The following is a 21,808-nucleotide window of genomic DNA, read 5'->3' as shown; positions in this document are numbered from 1 at the left end:
CCGCGTGGTAGTTTAGACCTGGCATCTTTGTCATCAGGCCGCTGCCGGTCTTTTCTGGAGGCTCTGTTCTCTTCCCTTGGTCTGTAGGTCTGTCCTTCTGATAATACCATACTGTCTTAATTCCTTCTCCTCTTAAGCCCCTGCCCCTGGCTTCTAGGGTTTACGTGACCTGGGAGGCTCTTTGGTAGTGTTCCGAGATGATGTCATTCAATCCTTGCACAGGAACGTTAGACTAGGCCGTGGGCGGTGGGCCATGTGCTCTGCTGACCATCAGTGATATTAGGAGTGGACGAGGAACAGGCCTTGCTATGCAGAAATTAACCTGTTATTAGGTTAATTTCCCAATTCCCAGCCAACGTCAAAGCCACAGGCCTCATGGAAGATTAGTGGGGTGTGTATGTATATTTGTGTGTATATGTGTGTGTATATTTGTGAGTAGCATGAAAGACTCCATGTGAATGGAAGTTTCTAACAAACTTTTGAGGTTCCGAAGCCTCCCTAGGCCTGTGGGCCTGAGTGGGCCTGTCCCTGGCGTGACTGTCCCTGCTGAGGACTGCCTGGCTGAGTGTCGATTGGCATGTCCTGCAGGGGACAGGGGGGAGTGACCAGAGGCAGATCTTGCCACGATCCTGGGGGGAAGGGTAGTTAGTGGCATCTTGGCTGCTACAAGCTGTTGGCTCAGCAGGAAGTGGCTCTGGAGGGGAGATGGGCAGGGCTGCAGATCCCTCCAGCACTTGTTAGTCGTCCCCACTTCCCTTGAAGAGGCCCCCCTCACCCCACAGCACCCCAGCCCAGTTGGGCCTCATATGTGAGGACCTGAAGACCAGTCTAAGTGGCCAGTTCCTGATAAGACTCAGCTAAGAAAACACCATGTTAGCAGGCCAGAGACCTGGGTTCAGGCTCCATCTCTGCCAGTGGGCCGCTGTGTGACCTTGGACAAATTGCTTCCTTCTCTGGGCCTCAATATGCTTACTGGAGGTGTTGGGTTAGCTGGACTCTTAAGGGTCTGTTCTGCTCGGATACTTTACAGAAGAGCCGCTCTCGGCTTGCCAGGAGATAAGACCTGAATGCAGTTTCTTGGGCCCCATCCCAAACCGACTTATCAGAATCTGGGGTGGGAGGGCTTGCGAGAATCAGCATTTTAACAAACTCTCCAGGTGGTTCAGACACTCACTGGAGTTCAGGAGCCACCTGCCACAGGGCCAGGGGGCCCCTGGCTGCCCCAGGTGGGCCCTCAGGCCTCACCTCCGCTGTTTTGTGCATCCAGGCACGTGGCTGCCCTGCCTAGGTGGGCTCTCTGCCTAGTATGGGGCCTGCAGTGCCCGCAGCCTGCAGGGGCTCTCATTTGTCTCTGCTCTGAGCCCAGAAGCGGCATATTACTGAGGGCCTGACCCAGTGATCATATTTGCCAGTCACTTTAAGAGCTGGTGACAGTGACTGTCATTGATTTCATTAAGAATAAAGGTCATGTGGGAGTGTGCTTGCCTGGGCTGGATGCAGCCTCCTCAAGCCACAGGATGACTATTGATTGCGGGACCTTTATCGAAGGTTAATTGGATTTTAGTGAGAGTGTGTTTAAGACCCTACCTGGGCCGAGGCCCTATTGAATTTGTGTGAAATTAGCCAAGAGAAAGGTGACAAAGTCAGGAGCTGGGGTTGGATGAGATGGGGACTAGAGGCCTGGTGACCTACATGCACAGTCCGGTAAGGATGAGCTGGATGCAGAGATGAGGGGCTTGCAAGAGACACCAGCCTGTCCACTCCAGAGGCCCAGGAGCCTGCTGGGGAAAGAGGGCCGGGTGCTCTGCATGGTCATTATGTGGAATTGGGCCGGGTCCTCTGTCCTCAGGGTGGCGCTCTGGTCTGTGGTGTGTGTGGCAGAATCTGTCTTTTTACCACTCCAGAGAGCAAATCATGTCTTCCATCGGGACTGGGAGGGGATCTGGAGGTTTAGGTCTTACTTTGCACCCCAGCCTGTGTCTCAGAGGTCCCAGGGCCCTGCTGGGCTGGCCTCTCTGGTCTGAGACAGCTGTCATCCAGTTCCCCACTGTCGCCTGCCGCGCCATTTCTCAGTGGCTGTCTGCTCCCCCTGCAAACATAGCCTTGCTAATTGCTTTGCCTGCTGTTGTTGGCCCTTCTACTCTCTACTGTTGCGGGGGGAGGCGGGGGGTCTCAGCCTTTTTTGCCTTCTTTCCAGTCATTTTAGCTGGGCTGGTGAGGAAGGGCAGTCAGGGCCTGGGTTCCATCACACGTGTTTCCAGCTCCCCTTGCCATGTTCCTTCTTTCTGGTAGTCTTTCCATCCCGCGTCACTGGAGAAGCAGTGAAGAGATCTCAAACGTGTTTTCCAGCAGATGTTTCTTGAGTACCTACTGTGTGCAGGCCTGGCATGTCAGAGCCATAGGAGAGCTGTGGACAGAGTGTGGGAGAAGTGGGCTGGCCAGGTGTCATTGAGCTTGGGCGTGTGGCAGGCAGGGCAGAGGGTTTGAAGTCGGGCCCCCTGGGGGTGTGCATGGCTCTGCCATTTATTGGCCAGGTGCCCCTGGGTTTCCTCATCTATACAGTTGTAGGGATAACAGTACTTCCTTCGTGGGGTGGTTGTGCAGGCTTTGCAGGCTGTGAGGTTTTGTAAAAAAAAAAAAAAAAGTCATTTATAATTCATGACATTATTAGTCATAGCGGCACGTCTTCCTCCATAGAATCTCTGAGAATCTTCTTAATTCTCTCCTGTCCACCTACCTCTGCTGTCCATGAGTGTGTCCACTCAGGGGTGATCAGTGGTCATTGGTTGAGCATTCTGTTTCTAAAAGCCATACTGCCTGGGGGGTTCCCTCTTGTTGCCCGATCCCAGCTCGCGCTGTTCAGGACTCTGCCTTAGTGCTCAGTGTCATTTCCCATTTAGGAGCCTCTCTGACTGTGTGGTGGAAGGCACTCAGAAGACCAGGGAGGAGAAGCCGAAGAGGCACAAAGACTCCGGTTACTGAAATCACAGGGCTTCCCTGGTGGCTCCGTGGTAAAGAATCCACCTGCCAGTTCAGGAAATATGAGTTTGATCCCTGGGTCAGGAAGACGCCCCTGGAGAAGGAAATGGCAACCCACTCCACTCTTCATGCCTAGGAAATTCCATGGACAGAGGAGCCTGACAGGCTACAGTCCTTGAGGTCACAGAAGAGTCGGACATTACTGAGCGACTAACAACAAGACTAACTGAAATCACTAGAGTAAAAACATCTCCTCCCATCGCCCCCTCTCTGTAACCTCTCACATCAGGTCGTTAGAAGCTCGGGGATGTTGGAGGCATCTAGGTGCACAAGTGGGCTCCTGGAGACTCATTTCCCCAACAGCAGGGCTGTCACGAGTGGGGACAGCATCGCTTTGGAGTTGGCCTTCTTGGATTCTCGCGCTGGCTCTGCTGCTTAAGAACTGTGTCGCCTTGGGGGTGCACATCATCCTTGGGAAACCTCAGTTGCCTGCTGTAAAGTGGATGCAGGAGAGCATCAGGGACTTTTCTGGTCCAGTGGTTAAGACTTGTGCTTCCAGTGGCTAAGACTCCATGTTTCCATTGCAGGGGGCACAGGTTTGATCCCTGGTCAGGGAACTAAGATCCTATACGCCCTGTGGTGCAGCCAGAAAAAAAAAAAACAAGTGTTGGATTGTTTGATGATTGAAACGTGAAGCAGGTGGGGCAGGACCCACAGTCCATACTCAGCACAGCCTATTTTATTGGAACTCTGGCAATAAAATATTTGCCAAAAGAAGGGGGAAATTTAGGGAAAAACTCTTTGGTCATTTTTTTTTAAATACTGACCTCGGTAGGGTGGATGGATGTGGACACATATTTCTTCAGAGTGAATTGCTGCCCATAGTGGGGATGTCAGAGGTTGATATCTGTGTCTTCCTGGAGCCGTGGCCCCTGGATCCACTCCCCGCCCCGCTGGTAGCCATGACCCTGTGAGTGTCACTAGCCAGGAGCCCTTATTGGCCTGTGGATACTCCATGCCCTCGTTCTCAAGCACTGTCCCGGTTCAAGCCGAGTCTAGAGAAGCTCTCACCGAGCTCCCGGAGGCTCCGAGATGAGAGAAACTTCCCCAGGTTCCTGTCAGTGAATCCAGTTCCTCTTTCTTCCTCACTACATCTCCCAGCCATGTGTGGCTGAAGTTCCCTCTGTCTTCACTCTCAGGGACTTCGCTGGCCGAGATTGACCACTCTGTGACTGGGAAGCAGTGAGGAACTGAGGCTTATATATCCCAGGGGTGGGATTGAGGCGGAGGGGAAAGTGGTCGGGGCAGTTGTCTGGCCCTGAAGGCTGTGGTTCTGCCTCTAGAAGCCTGGGCGGCCACCAGGGGAACGGCAAAGAGAGCTCGAATTACTAACCTTTTTATACTTAATATCGGGCTACTTGTGTGATTATTAATATCTTGGCCTTGCTTCCATGACACCCCCAAGAACATAGACTTTCCCGTGGGGGGTGGGAATACATTAATCCATGTAATTATAGAATAATTAAAGTGCTTTCAACCAACTCAAGTTTTGAGAAAAATAAAAAAATAACTCTGATTTAGATATTATTTACTAATTTAATTCTTTATTCAGACTTTAAAAAAAAAAAGATTTCTGTTCTTTTTTCCCCTCCCTACTGTTAGAAACATAAAGGGGTTACGTGATTACTGAAATCACTTATGTGAGTGGCACATTCTTTTTACATGAAACTGTTAAAAACTTGTCACTGATTTTTTTTTCCCCCTAAAAAGAGCTATACTATGGCTTTAGTTAACAGTGTATTTTTGGTTAGACAAACAGCCTTGGATTTCCCACTGTGACTCTTTTCTCCAAATGGAATGCTTTCTTGGTTGCTGTGGGGACCTGCAGAGGATTTCTGGTGCAGTTTCTGCCTCCAGTAAGGAGCTTTCCCATGAGTGGAGAAGCAGAAGGGGTTGGTGATTGAAACTGTGCTCCCTGGAGCCAGGCCACCTGGATTGGACCCTGGTTTCACTAACTGCTGGCCAGGTAACCAAGCTGCCTCCTCTTTTTGTATTTCGCTTCCCTCACCTGTCTCCTGCAGAGGTGGCTGTGCGTTCAGATAACTTGCCTGAAATGGTGGGTGGCACAGAGTGTCAGCTGTTACCATTGGGAAAAGGCGGGACTCCGGTCTTTAGGCAGATAACTGCCCTTAACGGGGTAAGGGGCAGCCTTAGAGAAGCTGACATTTCTCCCAAGGAGATATACAGATGGCCAAGGGGCACACGAGAAGGTGTTCACCACCACTACTTGTCAGGGAAATACAAATAAAAACCACACAATGAGACATCCTCTCACACTTGCTGGAATGGCTGTCATCAAGAGGACAAGAGATAACGGCCTTGGTGAGGAGGTGGAGAAAAGGGCACCCTTGTGCACTGTTGGTGGGGATGCAAGTTGGTGCATCCACTATGGAAAACCATATGGAGGTTCCTCAAAACACTGAAAATAGATCTACCATATAGCCCAGCAGTTTCACTTCTGGGTATACATCCAAAGGAAATGAAACCCATATGAAAAGGATACCTGCTCGCCCACGTTCACTGCAGCCTCATTTAAAATTGTTTGTTCTTGAGGAGGAGATAGAACCAGGTATATGGAAGGGATGGAGAGAGGGTTTTGTACCCAGTAATGGCCTTAGGTTTCCTCTGCGACTCTCGGTGCTTCTGTGAGTAGGAGGGAGGGGACTGGCTGCCTTTCTCTCGGCAATTTACAATTTACTGCAACTCTGATAGATAAGAAAAATCACTGAGGTACTTCTCTGGTGGTCTAGTGGTTAAGACTCTGTGCTCCCAATGTAGGAGGCCTGGGTTCAATCCCCGGTTAGGGAACTAAGATCCCACATGCTGTGTAGTGTGGCCAGGAAAAGGAAAAGCTACCCCAAATTTAGAGATGGGAGTGTGCAGTTTGTCCTTTCAAAGTCATCCTTGAGCATTTGTTTAAGCAGCCTACCTGAGGATTTTTTAGTATCTAAGGGAATGTACTTTTGTTTGACTTTGCTGTTGACAATTAAGGGCTTAGGCTGAAGTCATATGTCAACCTGTAGATCTTATCCAGTAGAGATGCCAATAACTCCTCCCCACTGGAAAAGATAACCCAAAGGTTATGATTTCGTTATTGCCCAGTCAGCCAATAACCAGTTTTGTATCTAATCCTGGAATCTTAGCCTCTTATTCCTGTTTAAATGCCCATAAATTCCCAGTCCCTGAAAATCTTCAATTTGAACTAGCTCTACCTTCTTGCAGAGAAGGCAATGACACCCCACTCCAGTACTCTTGCCTGGAAAACCCCATGGACGGAGGAGCCTGGTGGGCTGCAGTCTATGGGGTCGCAAAGAGTCAGACATGACTGAGCGACTTCACTTTCACTTTTCACTTTCATGCATTGGAGAAGGAAATGGCAACCCACTCCAGTGTTCTTGCCTGGAGAATCCCAGGGACGGTGGGGCCTGGTGGGCTTCCGTCTATGGGGTCGCACAGAGTTGGACACGACTGAAGTGACTTAGCAGTAGCTACCTTCTTGCGGGCTCCTGTATTGATGAGTTTCACAACCTCTGACACATGTTCAGTCTATATTTGTACCATATTCAAGTTTTTTAACTTTTTGAAAATTACTCTTTGATGGTGATAATGGGTATATTTTCTCCCAAGTTTAAAATAATAAGATACTTCATTATAGAAAGCAAGCATCTTTGTGTCATATAGTATACTGTGTAAAGTGCGTTCCCTTTTGTGCAGTCACATTTTGACCTTGAATCTCAAGGTTGCTCTGCGAGGAAGTAGAATAGATGGGGCCAGTCCCACTTATCAGCTAAGGGAACTTAGACCCAGACTGAGAGGGGAGGTGACTTGGCCGCCAGGTTGCTTGTGCCCGCAGTGGCAGTGCTAGGGTGGCCCCAGGGTGAAGCCAGTGGCACAGGCTGGACCCCAGTCCTGTCTCTGCCTTCCCCATCTGCCTGTCCAGGTGATATCTGGTTAAAATGAACATCAGAAACAGCCCCCAAAAGGAAAGATGCCAGGTAGGGGCAGCCAGATGGGGAAGGGCTTCCCTGGTGGCTCAGGTGGTAAAAAATCTGCCTGCAGTGCAGAAGACCCCGGTTCAATTCCTGGGTTGGGAAGATCCCCTGGAGGAGGGCATGGCAACCCACTCCAGAATTCCTGCCTGGAGAATCCCCATGGGCAGAGGAGCCTGGCGGGCTCCGGTCCACGGGATCGCAAAGAGTCGGACACGACTGAGAGACTAACGCTTTGCATTTGAGCCGCGGTCGGCAGCCTCTTGCTCTTCCTCCTCCCGTAGCAGCAGCTCAGTTCTCACGGGCCAAGGCTCCCCCAGCCTGAGTCCCCAGACCCCTCGGGGCCACCTCTCAATGTCGTAATATGGGGCCTATAGCGATCAGCAATATTTCAAAAAGCTTCGAGGAGATCATACATCTCCCCATGACAGGTTGGCTCAGACTAAATGAAATGTCATTTCTCTGCTTTGGGCTGAAATTCCGTCAGCTCCATCTGGCTGCCCTGCTTATCTTGGGCTGATCAGGAGCCCTGATTGGACCTCATATGCGTCCTTGACAAATAAAAATGAATTATGACTTAATAAATGCAATTGGTTTGGCAGATACGGCCCTTCAGGGTTCGGCTCCATAGAGCTCCCAAGAGCCTCCCTAAAAGGGGTTCTTGGGGGTGCCGAGGTAGGGACCTGCTGGCTCATCCAGGGACTGGCTCTGGCTTGGCTCCCTCTCCCAGGAAATACCCCCCATCTCAGCCAGAGTCTGAGACTTGACACGGGGCAAAGGCTGTTCCTGCTGCCAACAGACACTGAGGTACTGGGTTCCTTTCCCCCCAGGAGAAATGATGGGAGCTGGAGTGCGTGGTAGCAGGGCCCTGATGGCACAGTCGGAGCCCCAGGACTTCAGTTAGCCTCTTTAACCCTCATTCCATCATTCCTTTAAAAGGCACAAGTAGGGACTTCCCTGGTGATCCTGTGATTGAGATTCTGCCTTCCAGTGCAGGGAGCTCAGGTTCAGTCCCTGGTCGGGGAACTGAGATTCCGTGTGCTGCAGAGCAACTAAGTCCACACGCCCCAGCTACTGTGCCCACACGCCCTGGAACCCGCGTGCCACAGCTCAGAACTGATGCAGCCAGAGATAAATAAGTAAATAAACTAACTTCTTAAAAAACAAACAGGTACATTGAAACCTAGTCTTCGGCCCCTCCAGGAGTATTATGAGGAATCGGGGCACTAGCGGGCGTCATGCTGGGTTCCAAGCACCACGATGCTGTCATTTGCCCGACCGTCATCTGTGAGGGTGGCACTATTATTATTTCTGTGTTACTGAAGCTGACAGTTTGACTAACTTGTTCAAGGTCATGAAGTTCAATTGAGAAGTGCAGACGTCCTTGTGAGCCAGTATAGAATTATGGTTCCTAGAAGCCTAGGTTTCACTTGGTTTGAATCCTGGCTTTGCTTCTTTCCAGCCAGGTAGCTCTGGGTAAGTTAAACCTTTGACGAATCTTAGTTCCTAATCTGCAAAATGGGGATAACAGTTGTGCTTAGTTTTAGGGCCCTTTAATAAGGATGACAGCTGTGGTTACTAAAGTAGAATTATTCTTGATGGTTGAATTTGAGGTCAATTATCATGGATTGGGATTCAGAGACTAATGGGGTTAGGATAAGCATCAGAGGCGAGAACCGTGGCATCTCAGAAAAATGTGGAGAGACCAGGGTCTCACTCATGTTGAAGGCAGAGTCCTGTATTCACATGTTTGGCCTGTTTACAGGCAAGGGGATGGATAACAGAGCCAGTCTATGATATGGAACTTAGACCTCAATGAAACTATGTAATGAAACAATCAGTTCCAGCCATCATAGGAGCTTACAACAGTGGGCTAGATGGTTGTTAATCAAATAAGAACACAAAGAGTGTGCTAGTGATTAAAAAAACAAACAAAAAAAAACCAAACTACAGGCCTTCCCTCGTGGCTTACTGGTAAGGAATCTGCCTGCCAGTGCAGGAGACACAGGTTTGGTCTCTGGTCCAGGAAGATCCCACATGCTGCAGAGCAGCTAAGCCCGTGCCCCACAACCGTTGAGCATGTGCTCTAGAGCCCAGGAGGGCCCCTCTGAGCCCGTGTGCCCCAAGTGCTGAAGCCTGCATGCCCTAGAGCCTGTGCCCCCGAGAAAGAGAGCCCAGGACAATGAGAGGCCTGCACACCACAGGTGAGGGCTACACTAGAGAGGAGCCCTTGCTTGCTGCAACTAGAGAAAAGCCTGCACAGCAATGAAGACCCAGCCCCATCAAAAATAAATAAATAAAACTGAAAACAAAACAAAAAGCAGCACCGTTTTAAAAAAAAAAAGGAAAAGGAACAGTCTGCAGCATCCTATGAGAGTGCATGGCAGGAGAACCTCGTTTAATCTAGGAGGGCAGGGGAGGCATCCCCAGGGAAATGATGCTCAGCTGGGATGGGAAGGAAGAGAGGAGTGAACCAGGTGAAGGGGAAATGGAATGATGCTCCTGGAACAAACATCATGTGCAAAGGACCAGAGTAGGAAGGCACAGGGGTTATTTGAGAAGAGAAAGAGATCAATTATGGCTGGAATGTCAGTGGTACAAGATTGAGACCAGGGATGGAGGCTGGGCCTGGTCAAAGCAGACTTTGTAGGCCAAGGAACCAATGCAGAGAATGCAGGAGGTATGGGTTCGATCCCTGGGTTGGGAAGATCTCCTGGAGGAGGAAATGGCAACCCACTCCAGCATCCTTGCGGGGAAGTCCCATGAACAGAGGAGCCTGGCGGGCTAAACAGTCCAGGGGTTGCAAAGAGTCGGATACGACTAAACGACTGAACACACACACAGGCCAAGGAAAGGACTTGAGTCTTTATCTTAAGGCCCTAGTTCCGTGTTCCTTACCCCGGGGGCCCCTCCTCTCCTCTGGCTGAGATATGTTTGTTAGTGCCCATGGGGTCCAGGCGAGGCTGAGGGATACTGAGGGCAGCGTGTGCCCTCAGGACATCAGCTTCCTGGGATGAGCATCCCTTTGTCCCCTGGAAACCTGTCAACAGACCATCTGTGGGGCCGGGTCTGCCTCTCTTCAGCAGCTGTTCCCTAGCTGGGAAAAGGCTTTTAGCTTTAATAAAAAGGGAGTAGAGATAAGGAGGCTGCCTGGGCAGGGAGAGCGGCCCTGACAGGATGATTTAAATGGCCTCTCCAGTGTCATTTCTTCTGTGCAGACATCATAAATCAGATTAGCATTGGGCTCTGCTGGGGAGGGGAGTAGGGAAAGGGGCCTGAAGGGAGAGGGGAGGCGGGCATGTGACTCCAGGTGCCCCTGGAGCTGACCTGGAGATGCTGGGGCCACCTGTCCCTGGTACTCAGCACCCCCGGCCTTGGAGGAGGGGCAGAGAGAATGATCCCTACCCCCAACCCAGCTTTCCAACCCGCATTCAGCTTTGGGGGGAAAAAGTGAAGAGGGAGTGATAAGAAAGAAGGGAAAAAGACTCACAAAAAAACAGGGAAGTGTGGAGAGGTGGGTGTTACAGCCTTTAGGAACCCTAGAAGCAGCGGTTCTCCCGTCTCGCCATCCGTTAAAATCACCCTGGACGCTTAAAAAACTACAGATGCCTGGGGACCACCCCCAACATTTCTGAGTTCCAGCTGAATCGAACGTGGAGCTAAAGTTAGGAAAAGCCGGATTAGCGATCAGCTTCTCTCGTCAACTCAAGAACTACAGGGTCTCAAGCCATCGCTTCCACCATGATTGCTCAGGCCTTCCTCTTGAAGGTGGCCAGCCTGAGCAGCCAGTCTCTGAGGCAGGTGGTAGCACGGTGCAGCTCCCACCCGGCTCCCTTCTCTTTCAGATCTCACGCCACCTGGGCAGGATGTACAGCGAGATGATCTTTGTCAACGGCTTCGTGCACTGTGACCCCCACCCAGGCAACGTGCTGGTGCGGAAGCGGCCGGACACGGGAAAGGTGGAGATCGTCCTGTTGGACCACGGGCTGTACCAGGTAGGAGGGCCCTTTCCCACCGGCCGGCCCCAGGCTCTGCTCCTGCCTGGTTCAGAGCCCTCTGAACTCCCCTGTCCACCACAGAAACAGGATCAGATGGCACGGTAGCTGGAGAGGGCGCTGCCCTACACCCTAGGGCCATCGTTTTGTGCAAGTCATGCTCACATGAGCTCTCCAAGCTATCTGAGCCCCAGCTTCCTCCGCAGAAGGGGGTGACAGAGGACAAGTTGACTGGATGGCATCACTGACTCAATGGACATGAGTTTGAGCAAACTCCGGAAGATGGTGATGGACAGGGAAGCCTGGTGTGCTGCAGTCCATGGGGTCGCAAAGAGTCAGACACGACAGAGTGACTGAACACCAACAACAGAGTGAGAATGATAATCCCTCGTTTAGCAGCAGCCTTGAGGGGTCGATGAGATTGTACCTGGATGTGTGAATCGACTTTGTCAGCTGCCAAAAAAAAAAAAACAAAAAAAAAAACCCTTTTCCCCAGGGAAACCCAGGCCAGCCAGACCCTGGGAGGTGAGCTGCTCTCAGATGAGCTTAGATGGGGCAGGGGGCAGGGTCACTCAGCTCCAGTGAGGAGGTCGTGTTTAGTGGGGAAGCATGGAGGGGTGGGAAACTCACAGAGGTTGGATGACCCTGAGTCCATCCTCTGGAACTGGGGACAGAGAGCTGGTGCCAGTGAGCCGTGTGTTGCTGCCGGGGAGTTGACAAGTTCCCTGCCGATCCCAGGTCCTGGTTTGATTCCATGAAGCCAATGGTTCTGGCGAGGTTTCCCTGCTGGTCTCCCACTCCTCTGGTCAGAACTCTGATCGCACACACATCCCCAAACCTGGGATTCCTTTGAAAGGCTCAGTGATGCTGGGCATGTTAGTTTTGGGTGGACACAGCCCCTAAATGAGTGATGGCCCAGACACGACAGACGTCTCATTGCCTGCTTACACACCAGTCCGGGGTGCGTGGAGGAGCCCGCAGGCAGAGGCTGACCGAGGCTGCACCTTCCGGGGTCTCTTTGAGGGTCTCGCCCACCAGCCCCCAGGAGTAGAGTGAGGGCTCAGAGGAATATGCCTGGGAACGTTTTCACAGACCAGGTCTGGAAGTGGAGCTTCTGACACATCCCATCGGTCAGCACTCAGGCAGAGGGCTACATCTAAAAAGGAGGAAGGCCTGGTGGTAGCCTGTACGGGGGAAGAAAAGGGGAGTGTAGATTTTGGTGGGCTGGTGGTAGCCTCTAACACTCTCCAGGACCAAGGCTGACCCAACAGTAGCTTTGTGCTTGGATCTTCAAGGATGGCTGACTATGGCGGGGAACGGACAGGTGTCATGGTCTCCCCCGCCCCTGCTCACGGTGGTCACACCAGGTGGAGACAAGGTCTTTGTCCCCTGACCTGCCATGCTGCCCCCGCTGTAGGCGCTCACGGAAGAGTTCCGCCTGGACTACTGTCGCCTCTGGCAGTCGCTGATCTGGACCGACATGCAGAGCGTGAGGAAGTACAGCCAGCGCCTGGGAGCCGGCGACCTCTACCCCCTGTTCGCCTGCATGCTGACGGCCCGGTCCTGGGACTCGGTCAACAAGGGCATCGGCCAGACTCCTGTCACCACCACAGAGGTGGGTGCCCCCCGCTCCCGGTCCTGTCCTGTCCCCGAGGAGGCAAGGGGGCAGGGCCAAGGGTGGAACTGTCCCAACCCAGGGTCTGAGAGCACGCTGGTGGGCGGTGGGGCTGGAGTTGGGTAGAGAGGGTAGAATTAGAGAGGTCCTGCCCGAGGAGCGGCGTGGGGTGGGAGAAACAGTGTTCCCGGAGGGGAGCTGGGGGACAGGGAGCGGCGTGCCTCTGTGTCCCCCTTCCGGCCTTGTCAACCTGGAGGATTAAGTAGGTCGCGTTGACTATATAACCCGGGCCCCTTGATGTTCACTCCGACCTGCCCTCTCAAGACTTCAGCCTTCCGCCACATTCTCCTGCAGGACTTCTGGGCATCCCCCAGAGACTTGACTCATAAGTGAGCCTGGTACTGCCTGCTATCTCCTGCTGAGGACCGTCTCCCCTCACGGGGTTCATCTAGGGTGCCCTGTGGGGAGGGGGCTTCAGTTCCTCATGCCGCGCTCAAAGGCTTGCTTCTGTCCTATTATGCTACGGAGTTTGTGGTGGAACAGGCTCTAGATGAGAGTCCCCAGGGCTCCAGAGTCCCCAGGGCTCAAGAGTCCCCGGGGCCAGGGTGAGGCCCGCCCTAGGAGCGCCCTTCTCTGTATGTGTCCTCATCGCTACCCCACAGCAGGGCCAGACGCGGGGCTTATTCTTCCTGGCTCAGGGTGAGCTCTTGCCCAGGCGTCTCAGTTCCTCGTGGAATCGCCTCCCATCTTCCTAGGCTGTCAGCTGGCAGGCCTGTGCAGACTTGGCTTGTGTCCTTGTGGGGAGGGGCTCACGCTTGCCGCGAGGGACTGGATTCTGCTTGTGTGGTAGAGGGCCCTGGGCTCTGATTCCAGCCCCTGTTTCTCCTGGTGGCCTGCCCTTGGAGGGTTCTCATCATCTCTCTCAGCCTCAGAGTCCTCCTCCATGAGCTGCCTTGGGGTGGGGGCTTTAGCAATGGCTGGGTCCAGAGTCTCCAACAACGTCCCCCTAGCAGGCCACGTCTTGCCATCTCTTGGCTCCGCTTTCCACTAAGTTGCCATCATTTCCCAGAAAACTTGGTGGCAAAGATGACCGCCGGTTGCCCCAGGCTCACGCAGCTTTTGGTGCATCGCCTCAGAAGAAGAGAGGCCCTCTCCCTCTTTTGCTGAACGGGGGTATGATTCTGCTTGATAACGCATGCAGAGGGCCTCCCCGTCGTCTCTGAAATTTGGTCATGGAACAAACGTTGTTTGGTTGCTGGACGCTGGACTGAGTGCCTGTGGACCCCAGTGGTGAACAGACAGGCCTTCCATTAGTTTGCACTGTGACAGAGGGAGACAGGTAGGAGACAGATGGTACACAAACAGGTAGATGGCGTGATCACAGGTTAGAGGTGCCAGGGAGAGGCCAGCAGAGCGGCAGTGATGATGTGGGGTGGGGGCGTGCTCTAGAGGAGACGTCACTGGGAAGTCCACATGTAAGCTGAGGCCTGAAGGATGAGAAGGGCACCAGGGACTGCCTTGGTGGTCCAGTGGTCAAGACTCCACACTCCCAATGCAGGGGGCCCGGGTTCCATCCCTGGTCAGGGAACGGAATCCCCCATACTGAAACCAAGAGCCCATGTGCGGCCACTGAGACCTGGTGCAGCCAGATGGATAAAAGAAAGGAAGGCATCAGCCAGAGGAGGGACTTGGAGAAAGCAACCAGGCAAAGGGAGGCTTAAGGGGGCAGGTTGGGGAGTCTTGAGTCAGTGAGGGGCGTGCTGGGCTGAGACGCGAATGGCAGCTGGACTGGGAGAGCATCATGCAAGGAGAAGTTAAGATTCTTTCCCAGGACAAAACAAAGCCTTGGACAGCTTGTGAGCAGGAGAAGGATATGCTCAGACTCCCTCTGTTAAGTCTCTCTCTGGAGTGGGGCAAGATGAGCCATGGGGCTGAGGCAGGTAGAAAGACCTTGGGGCTGAGACTGTGCGGCGGTGGAGGTGGAGAGAAGCGGATGGAGCCAAGTTGCATTTTGTCTGTTTGCTTTTTATTTCTTTTCTTTTGGCTGTACCAGGTCTTACGGGATTCCCCGATGGCTCAGCCGTAAAGAGTCTGCCTGCAGTGCAAGAGACTCAGGAGACCCGGGTTCGGTCCCTGGGTTGGGAATATCCCCTTGAGTAGGAAGTGGCAACCCACTCCAGTATTCTTATCTGGAAAATCCCATGGACAGAGGAGCCTGGAGAGCTACAGTCCATGGGTTCTCATGGAGATGGACATGACTGAAGCAACTTAGCGTGCACACAGCCTATAGTTGGGATTAAAAATACAAAGATGGAAAAGATCGCCTGGCACTCAGTAGGTGCTTGGTGAATGATACCTGTTGATATTAACTAAGTTAGAGTTTTATCTTTGCAATCAGGTAGGCATCCAGCAGGGGCCAAGCTTGAAGGCTGTGCTGCTCTGAGAAATAGCCCCTTAGGGTTGCCTGGGTGGACTCAGGGGCTTCCGTTTGGGTCCAGACGGGCTGTGGCCAGGCCAGGCCTCCCTCGCTTAGAGGGGCCTCTGTGGTGAGAGGGGCGTTGATCTGGCCTTAGCCCCTGCAAGCAGCAGGGAACGGGAGCTGGGGAGGCAGACAGGCTCCTGGCGCCTGGCTTCACGTTGAGATGTTCTAGTCTGATAGCTCCTGCCTGGGGACATCTCAGGTTCACAGCGAGGCGGTTGTTGGCGGTGCACCCGTGTGCCTGAAAGGGCCTGGAGTCCTGCTCCTGCTGCAGAGGCAGCTTCGGGGCGAAGCGCTGGGCAGCACCGCCGGGCCCTGGTGTGACTTCGCCCCGTATGCCCCCAACACCTTGCCTCTGGGGACCCTTGGGGTTCTGCTGGGAGGTGGGCACAGCATGCCCGGCTTTTAGGGGAGGACCCTGGGCTGCACGGCGCTCTGTGAGATGACAAGCAGTGTAGCCTGCTGGTGAGGGTGCAGGCTTGGGAGCTGAATGACCAGGGTTTGACTCCTGCCTCACTAGCTGTGGACCTTGGGGAGGTTATTTTACTTCTCAGTGCCTCAGCTTCCTCCTCTCAAATGGGGATATACGCTCGCCTAATAGGGTTGTTGTGAAGATGAGATGAGCTAACGCACACAAGCGTGTCAGAGTGCCCGGGTTCCTTAGTGATGCTCAGTACACATGGACTCTTGTCATCACCATCGCCATCATTGCTTCCCTGGAGACTGAGACGGGATCAGAGCCTCGCTCTATACTCAGGACTCTGGCTGGAGGCAGTTATCTTCTCAGAACCATGACAGGGATGGGGAAGGCTGGGAAACTGACCCTGAAACTTACCCACCAGGATGGGCAAGGGCTAGCCCTGAATCCTGCCCCGAGGTCCTGAGGACCTTAGGCATGGGCGGGCTGATGCTGGGTCAAGCCTGGAGGACAGTGATGGGCTATGGCTGTGCAAACAGATCTGGTGGGGCTCGGGTCAGGCAGGGTGTGGGGCAGGACTTTGGATTTGGGTTTGGGGTCAGGATCTCAGAGGTCTCGACTGCACCAGCCTGGTTTGGCTGGAGGGACGGGGGCCTCAGCCAGTACTGGTGACTCAGCCAGTACCAGCTCCCAAGAGTCATTCTTGACCTGGCCTGAAAATTGGTGGCCAGCACAGAGCCTTGGAGAATAACACAAAGGTGGACCCCTGGGCTGAGAGGCGGGACCCATCAGATAGTTGGTGAGGAGGGGAGGTAGACTCCCTGCCCCATCGGTACTGGCCTGGGGGCTTGGGGGATGGGTATTGGTGACCTCAGCTGCAAGGAGCTAGGACGGCAGAGGCAGTAGAAATGAGGCTCCAGTGTGGTGTCCGGTGCTGGGCTGGAAGTTGGGGGAGACGTCCTGACCAGGTTCGTCTGGCTACAACACCGCTTGGGCTGAGCTTCTCCCCCGGGAAGGTTCCTAGTGCTGCTGGAGGCTGCTGTGCTAGACCCTCCCTCCCGGACCCTCCCCACAGCCCCTTCCGATCGCTGGCAGCCCGGATGCCTGCTGCCGCCCCAGGCCCCCCGCCCCACTCAGGCTGCCTCTTTCTGTTCAGGACTCAGAGATCCGCAACCACGCGGCCAACTACCTCCCCCAGATCAGCCAGCTCCTCAACCGTGTGCCACGCCAGATGCTGCTCATCTTCAAGACCAACGACCTGCTGCGGGGCATCGAGGCCGCCCTGGGCACCCGCGCCAGCGCCAGCTCTTTCCTCAACATGTCGCGATGCTGCATCAAAGCACTGGCCGCGTGAGTGTGGGCTCCGGCCTCCCCCTGCCACCCCACCCCAGCTCCCTGATCCACCCCAGGGGTCTGCACGCCTCCCCTTTCTCCTCCAGCCCCCAGGGCCCGGCCTGAGCTCCCCAGTCTCCAGCTCTCCCTGCAGGAAGTTAGGGGCAGAAACCAGCTCCAGGGAACTGGCTGACACTTGGGGGCTATGTTTAAGGTGGTCCAAGAGAGCCACCTCTGCTGGTTAAAATTGTGGGTTCTGGGACCTCAGCTTCCTGGGCAAGCTTTCCTCGTGACACTTACGCTCAATAAAGTCTGCAGCATTTTCTGATAGTCTCAGTCCCACCCGAGAGTCCCCAGACTTGGGATCAGTATGCCCTGGCTCATATCTCATCCGTGCCTGGTCCTGTGACTGTGTCCCCAGCACCCGCCAGGCAGTGAGGCCAGTGTTCTTTTCCCTGTGAGTGTGGCTGTGACTCAGGAAACGTGTCACTAGCCGGCTCTCTCAGGATCTCAGGTCTTTTCAGATGCCTCAGCATCCTGGAGGTGTTGATGAGGAAGGGAAGGGTGCTTCCCCAGGGAGGCAGTAGTAGAGGAATGGGGATCCCAGGCTCTTCTACTGGATGGTAGCATATACATGGGAAGGCCCATGCTCTGGCTGAGTGTTCGCACCCAAGAGGGGAGGCCTGGCCTGGTCAGCTTCAAGCCATCCTTCCATCCTAGGCAGCAAGTGGGTCATTCTGGTAAACAGGTGACGGCAGTGTTGACCACATGCATCATGCACCCGCTATCAAATACTGAGTTACAGCAAAATACACTGCCTAGGGAAGGGCTGAACACGATTCATTCTTCCTCTGAGGTTCCGGAAACGAAGTCTTGGGAGGTCTCTGGCAGCTCAGTGGTTAGGACTCGGTGCTTTCACTGCTGGGGCCTAGATTCAGTCCCTGGTTGGGGAACTAAGGTCCTGCAAGCTGTGTGGTATGGCTAAAAAAAAAAAGCAAACTAAAGTCTTGAGTAGGTGATCCTCATAAACACCAGTTTCCATCATGTCCTTTTGTTGGTGCAGAAGGCCTTGAGCTGGGTGGAATCCATCATGGCCCCAGCCTCCCAGGACCACCTTGACTAGGTTTCCAGGTGATTCGTAGCCTCAGAAAATTAGGGAGAGCTCTTTCATTTGAGTCTGGGGGATTCTGACTTGATGAATATAAACTCTACTTTTGGAAAAAGAGAAACTTTGGAACATGATACCCAGCGGGTCCTCCAGGCCTTTGATGAGGTGTGCAACATCTGCTTTTACTTACCCCACTTACCTGGAAAACGCCTGTAGACCAGCTGAGTTCCTCTGGTCCCAGATTGGGCAGTGGTCTGATCGCGTGACCAGGAGCCGTTGTCTCCTGGGGGAGGCGGAGTGGTGACTTGGCAGAACCACCACCTTCCGTTTTTCCAAGTGACGCTGCTCGTCTCAACTCTGCGTCTCTTCTCTCTTCCTTTGCGCCCCTCCTGTAGGCACAAGAAGCAGAAGACCCGTTCACTCTTCAGAAGGGCCCGGATCTCTCTGAGGGAGGCTGTCAGCTTATGGAAGATCAACCTTCAGGAGCTCGTTCTGCACCTGAAGGGGCTGAGGCTCACTGGCTGGGTCTGGGCTCTGCTCTGCTGGCTGCTGCCTGCTTCACACTGAGTGGACGTGCTGCCCCCTGCCCGGCGGTGGCCCCTGCCGCGGCTGAGGGGTCTCTTCACCCCTCATTCTTCCGTTGTGTCTCCACCCGCCTGCCCCGTTTCTGCCCCGTGGAGCCTCGCGATCCCTGTCATGCTCCGCCTCTGGAAGTCCTCTCCTGTGAAGCCTGTGTCTCAGGGCCTCAGGCCACGTCCTGGGAGGGTTTCCAGCCGTTCCCAGGGGGAAGGCACCACGGTCTGCTTTCCCGCTCTCCGTCTGTGCCTTTGGGTTGGATACCTGCCCCACCTGCTTCTGTTCACCTTTCTTGTGGTCAAGATGGACTACTTAGCCCACCGAGGGCACATCTAACTCGCCAGATGTTTGGTTTTGCTGCAGAGGGGCTTGGTCCCTGAACTGCTGGAGAAGAGTTTTCTTTCTTTGAGCCATCCCTCCCTGGAGGTGCCAACCTTCCTGGGGTGGCTTGGCCCCCGAGCCAGGTTCTGTTGCAGCTGTGAGTTCACAGCTGTCATGGTGACCCCTTTGGTGACTTTATGTACTGTGATTCAATAAAAACCACTTCGGGGCTTCAGGGCAAGAGCGTGGTCAGCAGGCCATTTATTCCAGGTTGGGAGTGAGTCCACTCAGGCCACGAGGTAGGAGTCGCTGCGGATGCCACGTGCCATTGTGATCTGCTTGACTTCTTGTCCCCGAAATCCTTCCAGCCTTCCACTGTGCGTCCACTTTCTGATTCTTGTATATTTCTCTTCCTTTCTAAGACAGATCTTGGTTGCCACTGTTAGGAAGCTGAAGGCCAAGAACTCAGAGGCTCAGCAGAAACCTCTGACGTTGCTTCCCCTGGATTCTCCCCTCATCCCCTATGACCCGGGACCTCCCTTGTTCTGTTGATTGGCTCCTGACTTAGCCCTCAGATTCATCATTCGATATCCCCATTCCTGAGACTGTTGTCTAAACCTCAGTCATGTGGCTGGGCTTGTGCTCTGAAACCTGCTGGTGACCTGCCAGATGCTGCTTTTACCTTGCTGCCAGCCTGCCCCCTGCCCATCTTCTGTGTCCGTAGTCTCCAGGTCCCTATGACCCCAGATGCAGCAGGTCCCAGCTCTCACTGAGCACCCTGGCTCACGGTAATTGTGTCTGAATCTCTCTGATCTTACTTCACCTCATTCATGAGGGTAGAGAAAAAAAAATCCTAAATTTGAATCTCATTTTCTGTTCTCTTTATTCATAATACAACAAGCAGATTTTTCACTGACCAGAGATGGTTTGCCATCCCTTTGAATTAATTGTTCTTAGTGACCAGTTGGATGCACCCAGGGACCTGAGAGAATAATCTGCAAGATCTGCTATGAATCATGAGGATGCATGCTGCATATTATATTTTATGGTGTCTTTTATAGCCACTGAAGTAAATATAAATGTCCTTTTTGTTCAAGGTAATGGTTACTTGCTTTTCACTTTTGGTTTAATGGTTGGCTTCCTGCTGCCTTGGGATCTAAAACATCAGCATGTTGCCAGAACAGTTATCCAGAGAGCTGAGAGGCCGAGACAGTTTGGGGTACAGGGCAGTTTGAAAATAGAGGGCTTGATGTGTGAGTGCCTGCCACATGTGAGAGAATATGCTGGACCCTTTGTAAGTAAGTTGCGTCATTGATTTGTCTCATCAACTCTATGAGGGTGAAGGGTCATTAGCCTCATCTTATGGAGGTGGGAACTGAGGCTCAGAGAGATTTAGTCATTTGCTTGAAGTCGCACAGTTGCTGAATGAGGGTCCCTGCTTTGCTGTTTATTCCACAATGCTGGCCGTGTGAATTACGCCTGCTCCTTGGGCTGTCATATGCGCCTGAATAGTGACTCTAACACTGACTTCAGAGGAAGTTGGATTTCAGTGGACTGGGCGCAGTGGGTGGGTAAAGGAGACCAAAAGCCCTGGAAAAGTCAGACTGAGTCCTGCATGTTCCTCAGGCCTAAGATAGGGTGGCCTTGCACCCCTGTGCTGCTGCAGTGCGATTCTGATGTAGACGACCTGGAGTGAGTGCAGCCTCTCTTCCCTTAAGGACGCAGTTTTCCCGTGAGCCTGCTCTCACTTCAGATACTCACTGCAGGCTTGGGGTCCCAGCCCATGTGTACTTTTGACCAGCTGACTACAAATTTGGGGGTTTCTACCACCTGCTACCCCCCAGACTTGATAATTTGCTAGAATGACTTACAGAGCTCAGGAAGGCACTACACTTGAGATCAGGCAAATGAAGAGACACTCAGGGTGAGGTCTGGGGGTCCTGTGTGTTGAGCTTCTGGGTTCTTGCCATGGAAGGACCCTCTTGGCACAGAGATGCATCACTGAGCTTCAGTGTCCACAGTTTTTATCAGGGTTTCGTTGTATTAGCACAATTTATTGAATCATTAGCCAGATGACTGAATAAAATCTCCAGACCCTCTTCCCTCCACCCCGCCCCCCCCCCCCATTACTAAGAAAGTCCAAGGATTGGGACTTCCCTGGCGGTCCAGTGGCTAAGATTCCAGGCTCTCGGGGGCCTGGGTTCGTTTCCTGGTTAGGGAACTGGATCCACAACTAAAGATCCACATGTTGCAACTAAGACCCAGTGCAGCCAAATGAAGAGAGAAAGAAGGTCCAGGGATTGAGAGGTCATCTTCCAGGAGCAACCAAGGGACAAAGACCAGACAGGTTCTTCATCATATAAGTATACCTCTGGTGTCATCTCGTCCTGTGTACTTGGCCTGAGGTGCATCTTTATCAGCTGACTGCTGGCCTGTAATTTCTCCTCCTCCGGGTGGAGCCGTGTCTGGAAGGAGAGCTCTAGGAGCTCCCATCATCTCTGTTCTGCAGTTCAGAGAGCACCCATGTGAGCTCTTATGCCAGATCTCTGCCCTGCTCCCTTCTCTGTCCTGCAGAACTTGCCATATGTTGATTGGGGTTTGGTGCTTCGAGTAAAATCCTGTGACTTTCTTCCCCCAGCAGTAGCGATGTGTCAGGAAGTCAGCATCAGCTTACTTCGAAGGGTGCTTTTTCTTTTAATCCTTGGATCCTAGGCCTATGTAGGTGTTGGCTTCTCTGATTTGGGCAAGATGGCTATAGTTCCGCTCCCCTCTTCTCGTCCCCGTGAGGAGAATTCCAGCTCAGTGGCCCGTTTGGCCTCTCAAATATGTGCCCAGCTCATAGGAAGTGCAGATGTCCTGGTTTATAGTTCAGTTCAGTTGCTTAGTTGTGTTCGACTCTGTGCGACCCCATGGACTACAGCACGCCAGGCCTCCCT

General features: G+C 53.2%; 1 protein-coding gene across 11 annotated transcripts in view; it reads left to right on the top strand.

Moving 5' to 3' along the window:
* ADCK1 (aarF domain containing kinase 1) overlaps positions 1-19,113 on the top strand; it is a 137,679-nt gene extending 118,566 nt beyond the window's left edge. For all 11 annotated transcript variants that reach the window (XM_086319434.1, XM_086319431.1, XM_086319430.1 and 8 more), the window contains 4 exons: positions 10,874-11,023; positions 12,441-12,638; positions 16,692-16,885; positions 18,371-19,113. In XM_086319434.1, coding sequence (XP_086175560.1) covers positions 10,874-11,023; positions 12,441-12,638; positions 16,692-16,885; positions 18,371-18,542 — 714 coding nt within the window. In that variant the 3' untranslated portion in view covers positions 18,543-19,113. The remainder of the gene's footprint in view (positions 1-10,873; positions 11,024-12,440; positions 12,639-16,691; positions 16,886-18,370) is intronic.
* Positions 19,114-21,808: the final 2,695 nt, after the last annotated feature.

The sequence above is a fragment of the Bos grunniens genome, chromosome 10 (assembly GCF_055505025.1).
Source record: "Bos grunniens cultivar Pamir isolate PY7600 chromosome 10, Bosgru_T2T1.0, whole genome shotgun sequence".
Lineage (NCBI taxonomy): Eukaryota > Metazoa > Chordata > Mammalia > Artiodactyla > Bovidae > Bos > Bos grunniens.
The sequence above is the reverse complement of the archived record's forward strand: the minus strand, read 5'-3'. Positions and strand labels throughout refer to the sequence as shown.